Raw genomic sequence first — 20,671 nt, forward strand, 5'->3', positions numbered from 1 at the left:
AATAGGTGAGAACGCATATTGGGACAAGGAGACAACCTGCACAATCACTATCATCTGCAGGAACAAAGAACAGAACAAACAGTAAAGAAGATCAACAGGAAATGGTACTCAGCCTTTAGGCTGTGCTTCTGCATAAGGAAACTGGGAGCCCTAGACAAAACCCTAGTAAAACTATACACAAGATTACAATAACCTCCTGAATCCAAAATGTGTTATGGTATTTCCCTCATGCCAAACACTGAAGCCTACGCACCTCCTGAGCAGTGTGCTGAACACCAGTATCTCACATGCTACCTTCCTGTAATAGCAAATGCACCAAACACTATAGGACTGGGTACATGCAGTCCTGCTTAACACACAATCTTTTTGTGAATAGCCTGTAGCTCCTGAGGTGTTCCATATACTGGAATTTCACATGAATACACACAACACCTTTTTTGGTGGCAAAAAGGAGACAACAGATATTTCAGTGGAATACCAAGCCTTCCCTGTACTACTTTAAGTTGGAAGCCATTGGCATCTTCAAAGGCAAAAGGACAAACATTATGTAATAGGTTGCTACAAAAGGTTTTAAACATGTGCTGCTGCAAAAAACCACCACATTACATTTTCACTGGTTTCATGTTACAGGGCTGAGTGACCATGTCACATCAACTTCCATAAATAAGCTTGATAGTCCTAGTGGTCACAGTAGTGAACTCTGGGTGTCCTTATTGTCTGCACCTCTTCCAGTGTCTTCCAAATTCTGCCGACCCCCAGGAGCTGAGCATGCATTACTGAAATCACCTGATAAGAAACAGAGCAGGGAGAACAGGGTGGGCAAAGTAGGCACTTACCAAGCACAATGACCACAGTCTTCAGGAGGCTCATCATGGTGTCCCGATTCCTGCGGGGTCCAGAACTGTGCCTGGACATTCTCATAGTCCTTTGGCGAACGTACCCAAAGATGTGAGCATATAGGACCACCATGACCACAAAAGTGACCAGGTTGAAAATAGCCCAGAAGACCAGGTAGGAGTCACTATAGAGCGGTGCCATGTTGGAGCAGTGGGTGATATCACAAATGCAGTTCCATCCGACACTCGGGATGGCCCCCATGACGATGGCCATAGTCCAGATAACAACAATGACAACGACCACCCGACGGTTGCTCATCCGAGTGTGCAGCTGCATTCGGAAAACCGTAATGTGCCGCTCAATGGCAATGGCCAACAAGTTGGCTACAGAGGCTGTCAGACTGGTATCAATGAGACCCTGACGGAGAAGCCAGGTGCTTACAGTCAGTCTTCTAGTGTTGGGTCCTGTGTTGAACATTAAGTAAAAGTAGGCCAGCCCTGCAAAAAAGTCCGCAGCAGCTAAGTTGGCCATTAAGTAATAAATAGGAAAGTGGAATCGGCGATTGACATAAATAGCCACCATAACCAAGAGGTTGGCCAGCATTATGAAGATGCAGACGGTAATCCCCAGTCCCATTACAAGCTTGCTGACAGTGTTCCATTCAGTGGCTAGATATTTTCCACTTCGGTTATAAAAGAAGGCAATGGTTTCATTGTAGTAGCACTGTGGTTCACTCATGGCTGTGGACTGAAAGAAGAGAGAAAAAAAAGAGAGAGAAAAAAAAAATCCAGATGACATCAGAGCTGAGAACATGATTGCCTTCATGGCTAAGACATACACAAAGAGCTGGGAGGGGGACAGGAAAGGAACATGCCTCAGAACAAATAAATTGTTGCAGACTACATGGTATTCCACAACTCACAAACAATTGCTCTGAGGAATCTAGTAACAGCAACCAGATTAGAAACAACCAGAAATGGTTCCATCTGCTCTGGGAGCCAGCATGATTTCTGATGTAGTTGTAAATTGCATAGAAAAAGAGCTTCTGGCCAAGCAGTTCTGCAGAGAGATTCAGTTAAAGGCATGCAATTCATAATTAAGAAAAATTAACTCTGCTAAACACCTTATTTATGTTATCAGTGCACAGAACTGTTGTTTGATTGTAGTGGAAGAATAGTTCTTCAAAGAGGAGGAAATATGCATTACGTTCCCAAGTAGGTTTTAACTCATTCCATTTTCCATCATGGGTATTCCTTCTTGTCCCATCTTAAAATGTGGGAAGAGCACCCTAAATAACGATTGTCAGTATGTTCTGAGACCGTGAATTACAAGGGATAATGTATGTCCGTAAAAAGTGCTTTTATGAACAATAAAGGAAGCATGACATAGCATTTCTATGAGCACCAGCCACGTTTCTAGAAATGGTTTGAAATACACAATGCTTTTAAATATAACCCACCAGAACTGACTTATTCCAATTTGAAATAGGAGTAAGCCAAGAAATAAGAAAAGTAATATTTGGCTTAACTAGTGTTAAAAGCATTCACCCTTATTTCCTGCAATAACTATTGTTGTGGCTATGTCAGAGAACACATGATTAATTTTTTTTGCAGAGTACTCTGCTGAGAACGGCAAGGGGAGCAACAAACCAGCCCATATTCCACACTGGAATGTGGAAGTTTTAGATAAAACTGTTGGCTTATAAGAAAATGTCTAATGAGTTTCCTTTTCCAGTTCCATTTAATTTCTGAAGGTGCAATTCCCAAAAGGCAAACCTTAGGAAAAGAAACCCCTCTGAATAAAATCTGGTTTCTTGTTTAGCATGGGTAAACAGCAAATATGTAAAAATAATAATTAAAAAAAATCAAACCAAGAAACACATGTCAAAAAAGTCTTTTTCTATATACGATCTGCCTTTGCCTCTCTGCTTTTATTGCTCTGGAACTCTATTGACTAAACTTGAATTTTTACAAAAACAGGACCAGTTTTAGTAATGCAGGTAAGAAGCCAAATCAAGGAACAGATCAACAACACTAAAAGACGGCAATTTCTTCCCATTAAAACATACAAAGTTAACCATAGGTTTTGGACAGCTCCAGTTACTCTGCAGGAAGTCTTACAGCCAACCTAACCTTCTTGTTGAAAACAAAAACATACAGAATTGGGAAACAGAATTCATAGCTTGACTGAAGTGAAAATAGTATCTGATAAAGATCTCCTTAGAATTACCCAAAACTGTTTATCTTTCTTTTCATTTCTACATTTGTCAATGCAATTAAGCCAATTCCAATAAAGCAATATACAAAACTTTCCACCTATATCCCAAATGGACTATATGACGTTTAAATTTATGTTAAAGAAAAAAGGTCTTTTAAGAAAGATTTTGCCTCCAGCCTAAACATTGACCAGAAACATTTGCAGTCCCAGGATAATAAAAAGTTAGAGTAAATAGTATTTCTCAGCCAGTGAGTATAATACCTTTATTGCTCCTCTAGGATACATCAACCCTTGGGTTTGAAGCCTTTTAGCCTTAATTATTTAAGAAATTTTGAAAGTTCTCATGAAGGATCTGTTGCATATAAAAAAAAAAAAAAAATTATTATAAGGGATGTTTAACAAAAGGAGACCTAGCTACAAGACATCTGGCTTTAATTCTTTGGTTAAAGACCTTGTAGTAATAACAGGTCAAGTATAAGAACCCTTGAGGGAGAGAGGAAGTAATATGAATGAATTAGTGGCCCTTATAAAAGCTTGCCAACATCTGCATTAATTATGTAATGCACAGGATTTTTAGTCTCTGTAGGGATATCTGGATGCAGGATCTAGTGGACACTTGTGATCTTGAATAAATTCTCTTTGCCTGTGTATTTATCACTCTGTTTTTTTCCTTCAGATGTCTGCTGCCCATATGTAATGATTCCTGCTTCACTGTTGCTCCTATGGAAAGAGGCGTGCTACACCTGGAAAAACATGAATTTTTAATTCAAAAATTTAAAATGTGGCCAGTATTATGCTTTTTATTTTCTTTTTCCTTCTTTTTTTCTTTGTAGTTTTGTTTTGCACATGGGCTTAAAATGTGAATTATTCCCTGATTGTGCAATGTTCTCCCCTACCTTTTAGTTTGAAATCTGAAACAAAGTATGACAAAAAATATGACTTAATCATGAAATGCCAAGCCAAGGTGGAATGAACATGGACACATAAGGGTATGTAAAATGCTACAGAGCCAGACTTGTTCAATTTAAAACTATGACAGCACTTGAGCAATCTCAGAGAAGTTAGCATGAGGCTCACTTGCTGCTTCTCTCATTTTGAAGACAGAAAAACAAAATGCTGTGTTCATGTAAGGGATTTTGGAGAAGCTTTGTTTTTAAGGCATTCTAATCTAAAATCTAGGATCTCCTGTAAAAGTAATCTTTTTGTGCCCTGCACCCCCCACCCCCCCAAGGGGAAGAAGAGAAGAAGATGAGACAGTTTGCTAGCAAAAATTCCAGCAGGGGACTTCCAGATTATCAGCTTTCTTGGATGCCACTGTGTATCTTAAAGGAAGGTTTTGACCTCTCAGGTCACAAACATAAAAATCCCAAGGCATCACATTTAGCTGTGATACTGACTGGAAAGGCTCAAGCAGGAGAGAAATGCACTATATCCCTCAGTACTCAAAGTGTTAACATACCACAAAGGCATATCCAAGCAGGCAGACCCCATCTCCTCTCCTGCCTCTGCAGGAAAAGGGGCAGGGAAGTTTATATTTTAATTTCCTGAAGTTTCACTCAGTGTGTTTCACTGCCTGTGTAAGCCAGATGTGTGGTGCCCGGAGATTTACCTCATCCATTCAGTATATCTCAACAGAAGTTTAAAACAAACTGAGCTGCAAATTGTCCATGTTAACTAAACCTCTAGGATGAATCTGTGTGGAAGAAGTAAACATTGAGTTATAAACCAACAAGACAGATAAAGAAAAATAGAGTAAAAGCAGGCTAAAAGCGAAGTCTCCTCTTGCTGTATGAAAATGACCCAAGACACATTTGTCCCAAATCAAAGAAGAAGAAAATGTACTTTTCTTTGGAAAATGGAATTCAATCTCTTAATATCATGAGACATAGTTATAACCACAGCACAGTGCACACAAACCAGGGAATTTGGGACCAGGACTTAATAAATAAAAGTCACTCTTCTTCAGCAATGAGTCATTCAATTCACCTTGGCACTGGCCTTTTCAGGCATTATTTGCCTGGTTGTCTTCTCTCCTCTGGTTATATGGTATCACACCACAGGGGTGCCAGTGGGAACACTGGGAAGAAGAGTCCATGTAAGCTTTCCCATGTTTTGTGCCTGATTCATCTTGCTTCTGTGCCGCCTCTGCATCACACCCCAAAGAACAGGATGAGGATTTGGATCCACAATAGCCTGACCACTGGATGTCCTTGGGAGAGCAGCCCATTACTACCTGCACCTCCTGGGGCAGAGACAGCAGTGGAGAACACACAGCCTGCCTGGAGCAGAAGGGGAGAGGGGATCTCTGCATCCTGCCAGCTCCATAGTGAGTGACAGCTCACCTAGTGAGGGCTGCTCACCTGGTAAGGTGTATGGAGAGATGCTTGGGGTGGAAAACAAACATCACAAAGTTTTCAAATACCATTGACTGATCCTGCCTAAAAAAAGCATTAATTAGCATGAGGTGCCAGAGGGGAAGATGATCAGTTTACAAACCCCTCTGCAGTCTCAGAGGTTGAGAGTTCCTTGATCCACAAAACAAAAAAAGGCAGGTTACTGTCTCCCCACCCCCAGTACCCATGGGTGCACCTATTTCTTGTTGAGAGAAGCAGAGTGGAACATTCTTAGAATACTAAGGTATGACTTTTACAGCACTTTTCAAACTTGTAAGCCACAAATAAAGAATCCATATCCAGGAAATCTCTTAAAAATATCTTAACCCTAGACCCTCTAAACACACTCTGCTCCTCTCTTTTTTGTCTTTTGCTGAATTCTGAACCCAGAACACAGAGGAGATGAAAAACAATTTTTCTAATATTGTTGTGGTAAACTAAGACTAAAAAACCATAATAACTCTCTTATATCTTTACTTTTTGAGAAGCAGTGAATGGAAATCAGTATCCCTGCTTTCAGCTTGTGTAAATATCTTAAGGTTACCAACATATTGAAAGGGGTCAAGCTGAAAAACTTCAGGGAACTACCAACTTCAAAAATCCCCAAAGAAGGGTAAAAATAAGAATGTCTTTAAAATAAGGACAAGCAAGTAAGTATAGGCATAATTGAATCAATATGTAAATACTTCATCAACCCACAACTGCTAAACATGGGGTTTATGAAAGTAAAGTTGCAACAGATGAGGAAAAAAATCCAATTTGCAAAAACAGTTGTCCATTACCTAATGAGAAACATAGACTACTTTTCAAACTGCAGAACATGAAAGAAAAGATTTAAAATAAGGCAGAAAAGATGTGTTTCCTTCAAAGATAAAAGTAGAAGTAAAAACAAAACCAACATGAAGTCACAAGACAAGGGTTCTGATTCATTATAGCCTTATGCACAGACATATTTTTCATCTGCACAATGGAAGTAGGAAACCCTGTCACCAACACAGAATGGCTCCTCCTCTTCAAAATTGCATTTCCCAACATAACCATTCAACAGACTTAAAGATAAATCTGTATAATAAGATGGGGTGGGTCTGTCACAGCAGGTTACTTCATTTCACTAGATTCATTTTGGCCTTCACAAAGGTGACAAGACAGGAGCAAATTAATCTCTCTCTTAATCTCTAAAGGGGATCCCTTTAATGCTATTAAAACATCCTAAAGCATAAAGTTACTTAAGGATTGTGTGGCAACAATACTTAAGGATTGTGTAGCTAGTACATCCAGTAATTTTTAGGATGCTTCCGTAGCAGACTGTATTACTACAGAGTCTCAGAGCTGACAAATTGTCAAGCTGACAACTACTTGAAATTGAACTGAGAATTTCTCTGTATCCTCCAGTTTATACCTGAAAATGCAGCTTAACATTCTAGGCACTCAGTGTATTAAAGAGACCCAGCTCCCAGCAACAGTGAGAAAACAGGCAGTTTTACTCTTGGAAGGTTTAATTCACAAGTGACACAGATCCCATTGATTAACTATGATTATACAGATTGGCTAAAAAACCAGAGAGGTTGTTGACCTTCCAAAATTCTGCAAGTAAAAGGAGATTTAAGAAATTAAAAGCTAGAATTAATTAAAAAGAAGAATTGAAAAAGAAAAGACAGAGTGGCCTTATCCAGCCACAACTTAGCCAGCAATTCACACACTGTTGTATTGCTGCTCCTTTTCCACAGATCCAGCATTTTTTCATGAGCTGTGTCCCTCCCAAGTACTACATAAATGTTCATAGAGAAGTTTTCCAGTAGAGGAGGAAATGAAGACTGTTTGAATCAGGGCATAGTTCTACATATCACACCCTCACTTACATTCCTAGAATGGCTTATATATGTTGATTACTAAGGATTTATTTTTTCTCTGCCATCCCTTATCTGTCATCCCAGCTCAAAGGGAGATCCTCACTGTAATGTGGAGATATTTGCAAAAAAAAAAGTAATTGGCTGTGGTGCAGGTAGAGCAAATTGAGCCCAAAATGGGTACTTAAGTCCAAATGCTCCAAAGTACAGAAAGGGCTTCTGCAAAGCTCTTAAAACTTTTTTTCCTGTGGGGTAGCTTTCATGACAAGCTGAGCTTCACAAAAACTAGCCAAACATGGGCACAGGCTCAACATTTCGCGGCTTTGTGGGAGACACAGGAAGACAATTATATTTCATCATCTCATTCAGCGACTGAAATATTCCACCTCTTATGCCTTCAGAAAATGTCTTTGCCATGATGCTGATTGGGCTGCTCCACTTTTTTGCCCAGCTCACCCCCTGTTGCCCTGTTGGAAACAACTGTGTGTCCCTGAATGCTGCTGTGAGGATGAGTGCAGTGCAGGACAGACCTTTATCGGAGACCCCCACCTTGGGACGGATTTTCTGGAGAGAGGTGCAGCACAGAGTCCTATCTGTGCACTGCGAAAACCAGAGTGAAAGCAGTCGGAGAGGAAAAAAGTCTGCACCTATAACATCCCAAATGAGTTTTCATGCATAAATCATTTCATTATTTACAATGTGCATCCTTTAAGCCCAGTTAGTAAACCAAGCTGGGAGTTAATTATTGGCTACAGCAGCTCAAAGATAGCAATTTTATGCTGAAAAAATGCTATGGGCTACACTGGGGCTGCTTCCACCTCCAGGGCACACCTCCCATCACCCCTCACCAAGCAAACCAGCAAAGTGAGCACTTGGGAGAGTTTAACCTACAAGCAAAATGCATAACAAATTTCATTTTGGGACTCAAAATAGAGATTTACAGATGGAAATAAGAAGACTGTTCTGTATTTACAATACAGTAAAGTAAAACAAGTACATTTATTTAATGAAATATATGCTAGACAATTTGGGTTTCTTTTGCTTTGATATATTGAGATATTTGTGAAATATATAAACAATATAGAAAAATCTTTGTCTCAAAACTTTAGAAACAATGTGGTCTCTATAACTAACTTGTACACACTTTACTGAGCAGTTGCGTTTAAGGCAGTATTGGTCTACTTTAAACAAAATGGAGATGCATTTTGAACCTCCAGTAATCTCATCTAGTAAAATAATTTTTGAAAAAGGTGTACTGGTATTTTAGTTTTTCCTATGATGTCTGTAACTGGATGGATATACAGCTAATCACAAATTGTTTCTTCCAGCCCCACCATTTCCTTTTGTTCTCCTGTTTGCTGTTTTACCACCACAAGAGGTCTGTTTTGGTAACAAGGCTAATTTGTTTATTCAGCTCAAGGGGGACAAAAAAATCCACACACTTGTTGACTGCAGAAACTTGGGCACCAAATTCAAAATGCAAATTTTGTTGCACTTCGTTGGGGAAAGCTGTGCCAGCTCACGGCAGACAATTCTCAAGCAAATTATAAGAAGGATAACCATTCTGTGGCAATGATAGCTTAAATCTCTTCCCCCCCAGTTCAAACAAAGTGAGGAGAAAATAGAGATGTTGTGTTCAATGGCACAGAGTGGGAGAAGTGGTTTTTGGCTCTGGCCATGAAAGGCCATTCTAATGGAAACTGCTCTGGATTTCTCTTTGGAACAGCTGCAAGGCAGTTATTTAAGGCAGTACTCATTTGCTTCTAGTATTTGGCTGGCAGGATCCACTGCTGGCAAAAGCAAAGAGAGAATGATGAATTTTTGTTGTTTTCTTGTTTTAAGCATTTCTGAGGCACTGTTGGAAGTCCCTGGTTCATTAAGTAACTGGAGCTCAAATCATTACTTCTTCAAAGCTTTTACTGCAGAATTCATCTCATGCCATTCACAAAGAGAAAATACTAATTACTTCAGAGAATACTTTAATCAGTATTGGTCACTACTTGTGATGTTTCTTTTTTTTGCAAACAGCAAAGCCCTCTGGGATGCTAAATAATTATTACAGAATTATTTAACTTTGTTTAATGCATTATCAGACTAGTCAGGTTTCTATGAGATCATTTTACTTATCCATATTTGAGGTATGAAGTCATAACATGTATGAAAATATCTCCAAATTAAAAATCATAAATTTCTGTTACATTTTATTTCTCTTTAAGAACAGAACAGCTTATCTAATCAGAAGTCACTAGATTGTGGTTTATTGTGATTAACTTGAGATCATTTTGCCTTACAATGACATCCTGTGGCAAAAAGCTCAAAGCATATATAGGAAATTTTTTGTTTCATTGACTTCTTTGACATTTTGTGAATGCTGTCCCCTAACTATTTTCTGTTTCAGATCACAGCTATAGACAGGTAAACTTCCTTGAAACTTTACTTATCCTTCACCTTTACACATGACCAGGATGCCTCTGCTCTTACCATTACTTGTGTCTGGTAAGAACATTCTGGGGGTGGAAAAGAAGAGGGGGGATTTGAATAAATTAGTGTGGTGAGAGGATATGAAGAAACATGACTGTGGCAAATGCATTGCTTCAATAGAGGATTGTAGAGCAGCACCAGAAGCAGGCCCTATGTTGACACACTAGCTGTAAGAATATTTAAGACAGTATTAGCAATTTCACATTGCAGTACATCTGGTACCCAGGAGTGACTTTCAAAAACTTTTATAAAATGTGAGCCTTTTGTTACCTGACTCAGAGGACACAAATCTTGGGAAAATGCCATTTGCCGCTAAATTAACAGAAACTTCTCTTATTGTGGTGCCACAATGAGCAGCTGTAAGACTGAAGTCCAAGCAAAAATCTATCAGAAGGAGCTCTGGCTTATAAAAAAGGTCTTGCTGAGGTCTCTGAGAATCTCTCCCAGGGAAATAAACTTGTTTGCCTGGTGGAGTTAAAGACTGATGATAAGTAGTGGAGTATTTTTTACTGCAATGTGTAAACATGTATGCGTATACATATGAAGGTATGCAAAATAGGTAGTATTTACTTCTGAGTCTAAATTGACCAAATGGGAAGGAAGCCAACTATGCTGGCAATGCCAAAGGAAAGTTTAAAAACAAGGATTAAAAAAAAAAAAAGAAAATTAAAAGTAAAGTCGCAAAACTCTTCTTTTGCAACTAAGATGCTGTCTAGCTCATGCAAAAGGCATGCAAGGTTATTTCCAAGTTTAAAAAAATCCTTAAAACACTAGTCTCTAAATTACTTCTGCAGCACACCATGGCACCTCAATTTCAAAAGGCAAAATAATGTCTTCTGGGGGAAAAAAAAATAAAAATTGAGTCAATGTTGTTTTCTAAACTGTATCCAAAAATTCATTCCAAACATGAAAGGCAAAAGCTGCCCATGCAGCGAAAGTATAAGAAGTGCTTTACTTCAATATTTAATCTAGTAATTGTCTCTTTACATATGTATCTCACTATGTCCTTGTGTGTTTAAAAGGTCTTCCTTATTCTCAGAAACATATAGATGGCTCCCAGCATATTGTCTGGAGATGCTTGAAGATATTTATATATGATTGAAGACTTTTATAAACTGTCATATCCACAACGATTTACTGAAATCTGTGGGAATTCATGTAAACATTGTCTTCTTGTACAGACACCTATTTTGAGCCTACTTTTGCAACTTAAGGATGAGAGAATGGTACTTCTTCTACCATAATCTCCTACACTGAGATACTAGTCTTTCCTCTGCTTCTTGTTGTCATTTATTTTTGGCTCCCAAGTCAAACCTCATTGAAGCAGAGATCCTAAACCTTGAGTGTGGAGAGAGACCTCTCTATTACTAATCAATGAACCTATTTATTTCTAGTCTTTGGCCTAGTGATCTAAGTCCAGGCAGATTTATTGAGTGAAAACTTTCTGTAGACCCAGGATATGTGCATTTATAGAACACAACAGAAAGGTGACCATGCTGATCATCAAGTCCCTTACAAGTGATAGCATTCCTTCTGCTCATTCTCACACTACAGCTGCTCTTATTCTCCTTTTGAGAAGGCATTTGTCTTGAACAACAATCCTTAGATGCACACAAATATGAAACATACTGCAATCGAGCAAACTACATGAGTGAAATCTCCTCGGAATAGAGGGTGGTGGCTAGGTTTCCAAAATGGTGAGGGCTGGCAAAATGACTACATTGTGCCACTGCCACAAACGCACCAAAGCAAGAGCTGCATATTCACCATGGTAGAGGCAACAACTGTCTGGCTGTAAGCATGCCCTGTAAACCATTGCCACTCCTTGGAATGCCATCTGAGGCCTTGAGGGACAGATTTTGTAGTGACATGGTACACCAGAGGGAATTGAATCAGACAATGGGACTCATTTCCAAAAAAACCTCAGAAAGTCTTGGGCAAAGAAACACAGCATTGAATGGATATATCATATTCCTTATAGCCCAGGAGCCTCTGGGAAGATTCAGAGGTATAATGGACTGCTGAAGACCATATTAAGAGCATTAGGGAATCGGGCATGGTAGCACTGGGATGCAAATTTAGCAGAAGCCATTTGGCTGGTAAACACTAGGGGATCTGCTACAAAATCCCTTCACACTGTGGGAAGAGATACAGTCCCTGCAATACACAGGGAAGTGGCTGGGGAAGTCAGAGTGGGTTTCTCCTCCCACTAAAGCAAAATCATTTGTGGGATTGTCTTTACCCAAGGACCTAGGTGTACTTGGTGGGTAATGATTGGTGGGTAATGTGGAAGGACATGGTGTGTGCCTCAAGGAGATTTAATCCTGGTGGAGAAAACATTCTGTGGTGTAAGTTGTATGTTGCAGGAAGTAAAGTAGCAGGAGTGACATGAACTGATGAAGAATGAATTTTGTGAGGAGCAAGGAGAACGCAATGACAACCCAGGCTAGGATGGTGTTGGTGTTCAATGATCAAGTATACCATTGGGTCCTGTCCTGACCACTCATCCCGATGCACTGGAGATCTGGAGGGATGAAAGAAGCCCATGAAACAGGAAAATAATAATATCTATCTGCAAAAGAGCAGTAGTTAATGAAAACGTATGTTTGGTAGAGAGATGGTTTAAGGATGTAGTTTAAGTTGTGTGTGTGGGTAAGAAGGGGCTCCAGTAATGAGAAATAAATACAAAGGAACAGTCAGAAGATACATTAATTATGTGGGATCTGAGTGTGACATAAATGGTATGGAATAAGGGGTGGAGATTATAATGGGTCTGGCTGAGCAGGAGCTCATTTCCCCTTTAACAGCTCCCACAGCGCTGCTGCACTTTGCACTGGTAATTGGAAAGGTGCTGATAACCCACCGCTGTTTTGGCTATTGCTGAGCAGCACTGGCACAGCATTAGCGCTTTCTCTTCAACATTCCACTGCCTCCATCAAGGGGGCTGGGGGTGGGCAAGATCCTGGGAGGGGACACAACCAGGCCAGCTGACCCAAACTTCCCAAAGCTATATCCCATGGCATTTGATGTCAGCTCAGATATAAAAACTACAAATAGTACTATAACACAGCAATGTCATGTCTCAAAGTATAACAACAGTCTTAGTAAGCGTTGAGTGTCTTTAATACAGTATTTCCAGAAAAGTCCCCTGAGTACTCAAAATAAGAGAGGAGAAAAGGCTAGGATTCAATGAGGAAATAAAAAAGAGGTTTAATCAGTTCACCTGCTAGAGTTTCATCATGTGTACTCACCTCAATCACCTCAGGTTGGGACATCATGGATGATGGCACCAAATCGGTGGGGACATCCATGGTAGCTCAAAACGCCCCTGCTGCTCTCTTTGCCTGTTCCTCTGCACCAGCAAGCTTTTGGTAGGAACACAGAAGCCCTTCCTCAGACTCTAGTCATACTGATATTTACTCCTAAAAGTAAAGAAAAAAAACCTGTTGAGAATAACAAGAGAACTGGGTAGGCAATCAACACCTAAGATCCTGGGCTGCTGCAAAACCACTCTGAGTTTGTACAGCTCCACTTGCTGACATGACCACTCACAACAGATTTGCAGAAGTCTCAATAGGTATACTGGAATTTGATCCAGAACAGGAAAAAAATTCACTTTGCAACACAAACTAGACTCACACAAACTGAAATCAGCAAGAAGGCTAACGCACAGACTGCTTTTCTTTTGCAAGGAAATATGGTTACCTACAGAACATTGTGTTGAGTTTTTTTCCCCCACAAAAAAAGGAAAAAAAAAAAGTCCCCACAAAAGAGTACTCATAGAATTGCTCTCTGGAATTCAGGAGACATTTATTCCCTCAGTTAAGTGATCACATGAACTTTTCTTCTTTGTTAAGAAAAACAGCTTACACATTATGACTTAAAAATATGACAGCCATTTTTCCCAGGTAGTCGCAGATTTGCAGTACGTGAATATACCAAACTGTAAAATCTGCTCAGCAGATTTAACAGAATGAAGTTATCTCCACAGCTATCATGTTTATCAAGGTCAGTCTAGCTTCCATATATATGTTCTTCTCTTTTTCTACTCTTGTGTGCACAGAAAGCAAACTAACGAAGAGGTGGAGGGGGAAACCCCTGTAAATGTCCAAGATAATAATTCCATTTAAAAAATATTAAAGTAAAGTAAAAAATTAAAGTAGACTAAGACAACTGGTGGCTTTTTCCCTTAGTGAGACCAGACATATACAACACAACCCACAAATTAGTCACCACAGAAAGGATTTTGGAGAGACACATATTGCTGTCTTCATCTGTCACTTCCTATTCTGCAAGTCGTTGCAGAAATCTACTCATGCAAAGTGTAATCAGCATCCAATAAACATACCAAAAATTACTCCAAACTTCTGTGGTATTTTTCAAACTGAGGACATGCTATAGTTACACAGACAATGCCAGTAACTTTCCTTGCCATAAGCTCATTTTTTCAAAGGCAACACTTACCAAGCCAAGAAAGAACAGATAAGTGCTGTAGGAAAGTTATGCTCCACATGCTTTTCTGATTCAGTTATGTCTTTGTTTTTGGTCTTGTTAATTTAAACTCAGCCTTTGCACGCCACTGTGGAAATTATTCCTCCTTCTTAAAAAGCATCATCTTGAAATGCCTGCTTCACATTTCAACACATCCCCACATGCCTTACGTCACATGTAGCTGTCTCATCTTCCAAGCTCTAGGATCACTTTTTCCATCTTTATATAGCTTTCCAGTGACCCCTATTCTTTCCTACTCAATTCTGGCTAGTAACCTTTCATTCTTTCCACTCCCTGCTCCAAATTTCTTCTCCTATACTCATGGGGAGGGCAGAAAATGGAGCTGCAGCATCTCTCCAAGATAGTCTCCACACAGTAAAAGAACAAACACAACCTTCGGGCTTCCTGTTTTATTTAAAAAATGAGAATTGAACGAATTTTCTGAAATCCACTAATTTTTCTATGGACAGATAAGGGAAACAGATAGCATCAGCTTGGAGTTCTGACTTAGGAAAGTTTCTGCAACTTGACAGTAAAGTTCTATCAACAGCCTGAAATCCTCAACCAACATATCTCATCAATGTCTTGTGAACTGTTACAACTGTAACTTAAATATGATCTCAGAAGAAATTTTTCCATTCTTCTTATGGCATGCTTAAAAGCAGTAGTTTCAGTGCACCTACTTTACAACAGTCATTGTTAGTTTCTTTTAAAATTTTTCTCTTAATTCTGAAATGCTGCCATTTTTGGATAATGAAGGGGGGGAAATAATTACAGTTAAAGCTGACTTTAGAGAAAAATGTCAGAACCAAAACCAAAGGTATGCTTAGAATCCTGTCTGTCAAACAAAAAGGAGAGAAAACAAATATTTTTACTATGGAGCATCATAAAGGAAAAAAAGTGAAAAACTAAGGAAAAAAAATTCTGAAGTCTGTTCAGCTCATAGTGTAAAGCACTAATTGATCCCAGATGGTTAGGTTCTGTAAACTCATCAAAGAAAATAAAACATTTGAACACCATGTAAAAAAGGTGAGAAAGTAAGAAAAAGATCTCACACAAATGTCACACTTCCAGATGTCACATTTGAATTTCTGCCATCTGAAAGTATTCATTTGGCATCACTTGCCTCTGGCAGCCTTCACTAAACAATCCTGCTTGCAATTAATTCATTCAGCTCACAAATAAATACATCACCCCACCATGGCAGCCTTACCAGTCACAAGGACAAGTGAATGCCATCCAGGGAAGGGCAACAGCAATGATTTGTCCTGTAATTTCATTTTACTACTTGTTGAAGTGATAGGTAGGACAACGGGTGTTTTTCTGCTGTCTCAAGTTGAGATAAGAACAATTTACTGGAAACAGCATTGAGATAAGAATACAAACAGTAACAGCAACACTGTTAATAACATAAGTATACATAGAGAAGGTGATATACATGCAGAAGTGCTCAAAGACCAACCTGGTCCCATGCTGCCCCTAAGATGATGAACCATGCACAGACTGCCTGTGCCCATGTTTTTCCTCCTGACTGCAAGCCTCTCCTGTATCTTGGAAGCAAGATTCCCTTACTTCCAGCCCCCTGTGGTGACCTGGGCCATAGAACAACCACCTAGGCATGCCCACAGGGCTCCGGGCTCTGACCCCTCCCAGCTCCTGTGAGAAAATTAACTGTCCTGGCCAAAAATCAAGTACTATCCACTCCTTACTCCATGCCATCTGCATCATGCCCCAGTGTTACACCTTCCAACTTTACACACATTCATATACAGACAAACACAGGTATCAATTCCATAGTCAGTGGCCGTCCCTCCAAGATGTTTGTTGTGTTCATTTAGTCCCTGACTGTGGGCTCTGTGAGGAGCTCACAACTGCTGTATCTGGAGCATCCATACCCATTGTCCTTGGTAGTTATGGAATATAGTGGCAGTGTCATTCTGCAACCAACATTACAGACTCTTCTCACCCAAAAAGCAAATCCTTTTGAGGTACACACCATGTTTCCCCATCCCTCTGCATTATCTGCCAAGTGCACTCAGTTCTTGAACAAAAACAATCCCATGGAGGGGTTTGCCTTTTCTTGAGGCAGCAACTAATCCAAATTGTCTTCTCTTACACATTTCTCATATGCACCATAGCAACTTTATCCCCTTCCACAGTACGTGGAGGTTTGGATTGGGCACGGCCAGGTCAAACAGTAGAGCCTCCAATACAAGAGGCTCTAGTGTCAACTAACCAGGTGGCCTTCTCTAAATGTAGATGCCAATGTTTGAAGGTCCCACTCACTAGCCATTGCTTTCAATGTGGTTTCTAGCAGTCCATTGCATTGCTCAAATTTCACAGAGACTGGTGCATGATAGGGAGGGACTATGATAAACCCACTCAATCCTCTGCTTTCTAGGCCAGCTGTCTATTTTTGAAATGACTCCTGTTGTCACACTCTGTTCTCTGGGGGGTACCATGCCTCCACAGGACTTGCTTTTCCAGGCCCAGGATGGTGTTCCAGGCAGTGGTGTGAGGCACAGGGTAGGTTTCCAACCATTCAGTGGTGGCTTCCACCACGGTCAGCATGTAGCACTTGCCTTGGCGTATCTGGGGCAGTGGGATGTAGTCAATCTGCCAGGCCTCCCCATACTTGTACTTGGACCATCGCCCACCGTACCATAGGGGCTTCACTCGCTTGGCCTGCTTGATCACAGCACAGGTCTCACAGTCATGGATAACTTGGGAGGTAGTGCCATGGTTAGATCCACTCCTAGATCACAAGCCCAACTGTGTGTTGCATCTCTTCTCTGATGATCTGAAGCATTATGGGCCCACTGAGCCAGAAGCAATTCTTGTTGCCAGTCCAGATCCACCCGAGACACTTCAACCGTAGCAGCTCATCCACCTGTCTGCTGTTTCAATGCTCTTCACAAGCCTGACTCTTGGGTGCATGTGCATCTACAGCACACACATTTACAGCAACTCCCCTACCCAGGCAGAGATGTCTTGCTAAAATTCAGAAGCCCAGATGTGTTTCCCTCTGTGCTGCCAACTGTCTTTTTTCCATCATTCCAGCCATCCCCACAGAGCATTTGCCACCATCCATGAGTCAGTGCAGAGATAGAGCACTGGCCACTTCTCTCATTCAGTGATATCCAAAGCCAGCTGGATGGCTTTAAGCCCTGCAACCTGACTTGATCCAACTTTTCCATCAACAGCTTCGCAGCTTGCCATACAGGACTCCATAGAGCAGCTTTTCATTTTTGACATACCCGTAAGACATGGCACAAACTGTCAGTAAAGAAAGAGTAAATAGTTTCCCATTTTCAGGTAGCTGACAATATGGTAAGGTCTCCTCAGTACATCACCACTACCTCCTCCTCCACTTCTGATGATAATCTGAAATTTTTGCTTTTGTACCAGTCCATGATTACTTCCAGTGATTTGGATTTCCTATTTGATTTTGCTGTGTGATCAAGCGCACCCCACTTATTCCACATGGCATCAGTGGCATGAAGTGTGGAAGGGACTTTCCTTTTGAATATCCAGCCCAGCACTGGGCAGCCAGTGTGCCAGGAGGAGCTATACTTTGGTGCCAATCACTTCTGAAGCAGATTAATCCCTCCCATAAGCTGCCAGATATGCTTTTTCAGCCAGGCTGTAGGATGCCTTGGATCCTTTGTATTGCTGACTTCAGAATCCCACAGGTTCTGAGTCCTTGAGTCTCTCCAGGTACTTGCAAGAGATTCCAGGATGGTCCATTCTCCCTGGCCGCAGTGTAGAGGACACTTTTTACATCCTGTCTCGTCCAGTCTGGCCCAAGGGCTACTGCATGAACAATCTAGTGTTTAATTTGACAACATCCATCTTGTCATTTTACTTCTAAAAACTGAATTTCCTGGGCAGATCCCTTGAGTTTACTTCACCAAAAACCATGATACCACCAAAGCATAAGGACAAGCCAAAATAATTTAAGTTGTTTTGAATATATTTAATGCAGATAGCTCAGTGTGTGCAGATTGCAAGCCAAGCTATCGGCATTTAGTGTATTCTTCAGTGGAAGTGGTTATGATCTTTACAATTTCCTCCTAATTCTCCCCTCTCTCTCTTCCATGGGATATTGTATATGCAGCTGAGGAAAACCCCCTGCACTCTGTTCAGTACTTAAAAGAGCTGCAAGAAGGTAATAGCCGTGATTCAGTGTTGGGCAAAAGAAGCAGAAAAGAAATAAAAGAGAAGATTTCCAGACAGATGGTGAAGCCCATTGTTGTACACTTGCCCTAGAGTTCTTCTGATCAACAGTGAGCAACTTTTTTCCATTTAATGAGACTCTCTACCATCTCCCCATCACTTTCTGATGTCTGAGCAAAGAGACTATGGTTTCTCTTGCCTCAGCAGATGCACTAACAGTTTGGAAGCTAGCACAAAATTAACGGTCCCCGTCAAATTTTGCTGATAGGGTGTGCTTGGATACACATATTTTACAGAGCAAATTCTGCATAGTGGTTGGTATCAGCCTGGCTCTATTACCTGACATCCCTCTCCAGAAGGCAGGATAAAGAGTGTCATCACATCCACTATCTATTACCATGGCAATAAGTACTGAAATAGATCTAGTATATGGCATTGATTAAGCATGTTCAATAGTGGTGACTGCAACAATCAGCACACCTTCAGACCAATTACTGTCTTAGGTTACAATGTAAGATGTAACCAAAAGTATGTATTCGATCACCATTTTCATAAGCTGTTAAAACCAGGTGGGGGAGTGCTCTTTATCTCTTCCATGACTCATCCCTGATAGCTCTCTCTGAGGGATATCTTCTGCTAATGGAACATCAAGGTCTCACTGCATGACTCATAAATTACATCAGCCCTTTGTGAGATGCTCTGCCCAGAGGGAGGAACCAAGCATTCCTACCTGGATATACTCTGAGGATTGGAACACCAGAGCATCTACTGCTGGATTCCCAGAGTTCAAGAACTCCACAACCACCACTGGAGCAGGACGAGACTTTACTACAGGATCACCACTTCAACAGAACCACAGCCACCATTTAACTGGACTGCTATCACCACCCTGACCAACAGAGTGTCATGTTGTATTCTGACTCTGTCAGTTTAAGGCAGTGTTTTCTGCCTTTATTTCAATTTTCCTTTTAAACTGTAGTTCTGACTTGGAATCTCTCATTGGTTCGCTATCAAACTGGTACAACTACCAACAAAATGCGCAGGTTACACCTGTTCTTACAGCACATTCAGTGCCTCCGTCATCCCAGTGAAGACCAGTTCTACAAATATGTCCACCCCCAAGCCTTCCTGTCTGCTGTTTCTAATCACTGGTCAGACTGCTTGAAAAAACTACAGAGCTATAACTTCTCACCCAGTTGGAAGCTCTTCATAAGAATGAATAAATTCACTGTGAAAACGGATTTGTGAAGTATTGCTGAGGGGTTGTGGAAGTCTGGAAGGGGAGTTCCAAAAACAAGGGACAAGCTCACCACATTTCCTGTGCTAGGCTGCACCATAGACCCTCCTGGAAACAGTCCCTGCCAGTAAAGCCAGACATTTCTTGACTCCAACTTCACTGTCTAGAAAAATAGAATGGAATTTGCTAACATATGAAAAGGTTCAGACACAGCAATAGGAAATCTCTACCTTGCAAACACTGAAATAAAAACAAAACAAAACCGAAACTGATAGTAAAACATACCTGACTCTGCCATTTCCCAGCATTAAAAGTGGGATACTTTTGGTATTAGTTACAAAAACTTACAAAATTAACAAAAGTTACAATAAACCCTAAGAAATTTGCCAGATTTTTAAATTTAAGACTAAAGATCAAAGACAGACTGAAGTTACAACAAAACTGAGCTTATTTGTTCACTTCTGCAGAAGAAACTGAGATACTCACAGGAAACAAGGTGAATTTTTCATGCTGCTGTTGGACTAGCATGCTATATAGGGGCAAAAGCTCTTACATATGCACCAAAGACAGGCAATAATTACACAGAATAAAAGATGCTTATATAAATAATACCTCATCCCCAAAACACAGTGCATATATTTACCCAAACCACAACAGGAAATCAATTTATATCTAGAAACATTTTTCCATTAAATCCCTGTCTCTGTGGAGGAATCCTCTAGGGACCCAGTAATTTCTTTGCAGTTGTCAATAGTTCATTCACTTTGACATTAAATCTAAATTCCTTGCAGATATTGTTTAAGAGACCAGAATTTTCTCTTGCAATCTGAGAATGAGAATCAACAGCATCAATTTCTATCCAGGCCACTTCTGCTCACAGAACTCATGCTGTTGATGAAGCATTGTACTTTTTGAGCACAAACATACCCAGAGCAATTATTAAAAATTGTCATTTTCCAACTGGCATAATAAATACAAAACACAGAAACTGC

General features: G+C 40.4%; 1 protein-coding gene across 2 annotated transcripts in view; it reads right to left on the reverse strand.

Annotated features, from left to right (window-relative positions):
• The window catches only part of LPAR1 (lysophosphatidic acid receptor 1), a 68,635-nt gene that overhangs the window by 30,988 nt on the left and 16,976 nt on the right, over positions 1-20,671 (reverse strand). For both annotated transcript variants that reach the window (XM_036403657.2, XM_036403658.2), the window contains exons 2-3: positions 13,027-13,197; positions 837-1,584 (exon numbers count right to left, since the gene is read on the reverse strand). In XM_036403657.2, the coding sequence (XP_036259550.1) occupies positions 837-1,584; positions 13,027-13,086 (808 nt within the window). In that variant the 5' untranslated portion in view covers positions 13,087-13,197. The remainder of the gene's footprint in view (positions 1-836; positions 1,585-13,026; positions 13,198-20,671) is intronic.

This window comes from Molothrus ater, chromosome Z (assembly GCF_012460135.2).
Source record: "Molothrus ater isolate BHLD 08-10-18 breed brown headed cowbird chromosome Z, BPBGC_Mater_1.1, whole genome shotgun sequence".
Lineage (NCBI taxonomy): Eukaryota > Metazoa > Chordata > Aves > Passeriformes > Icteridae > Molothrus > Molothrus ater.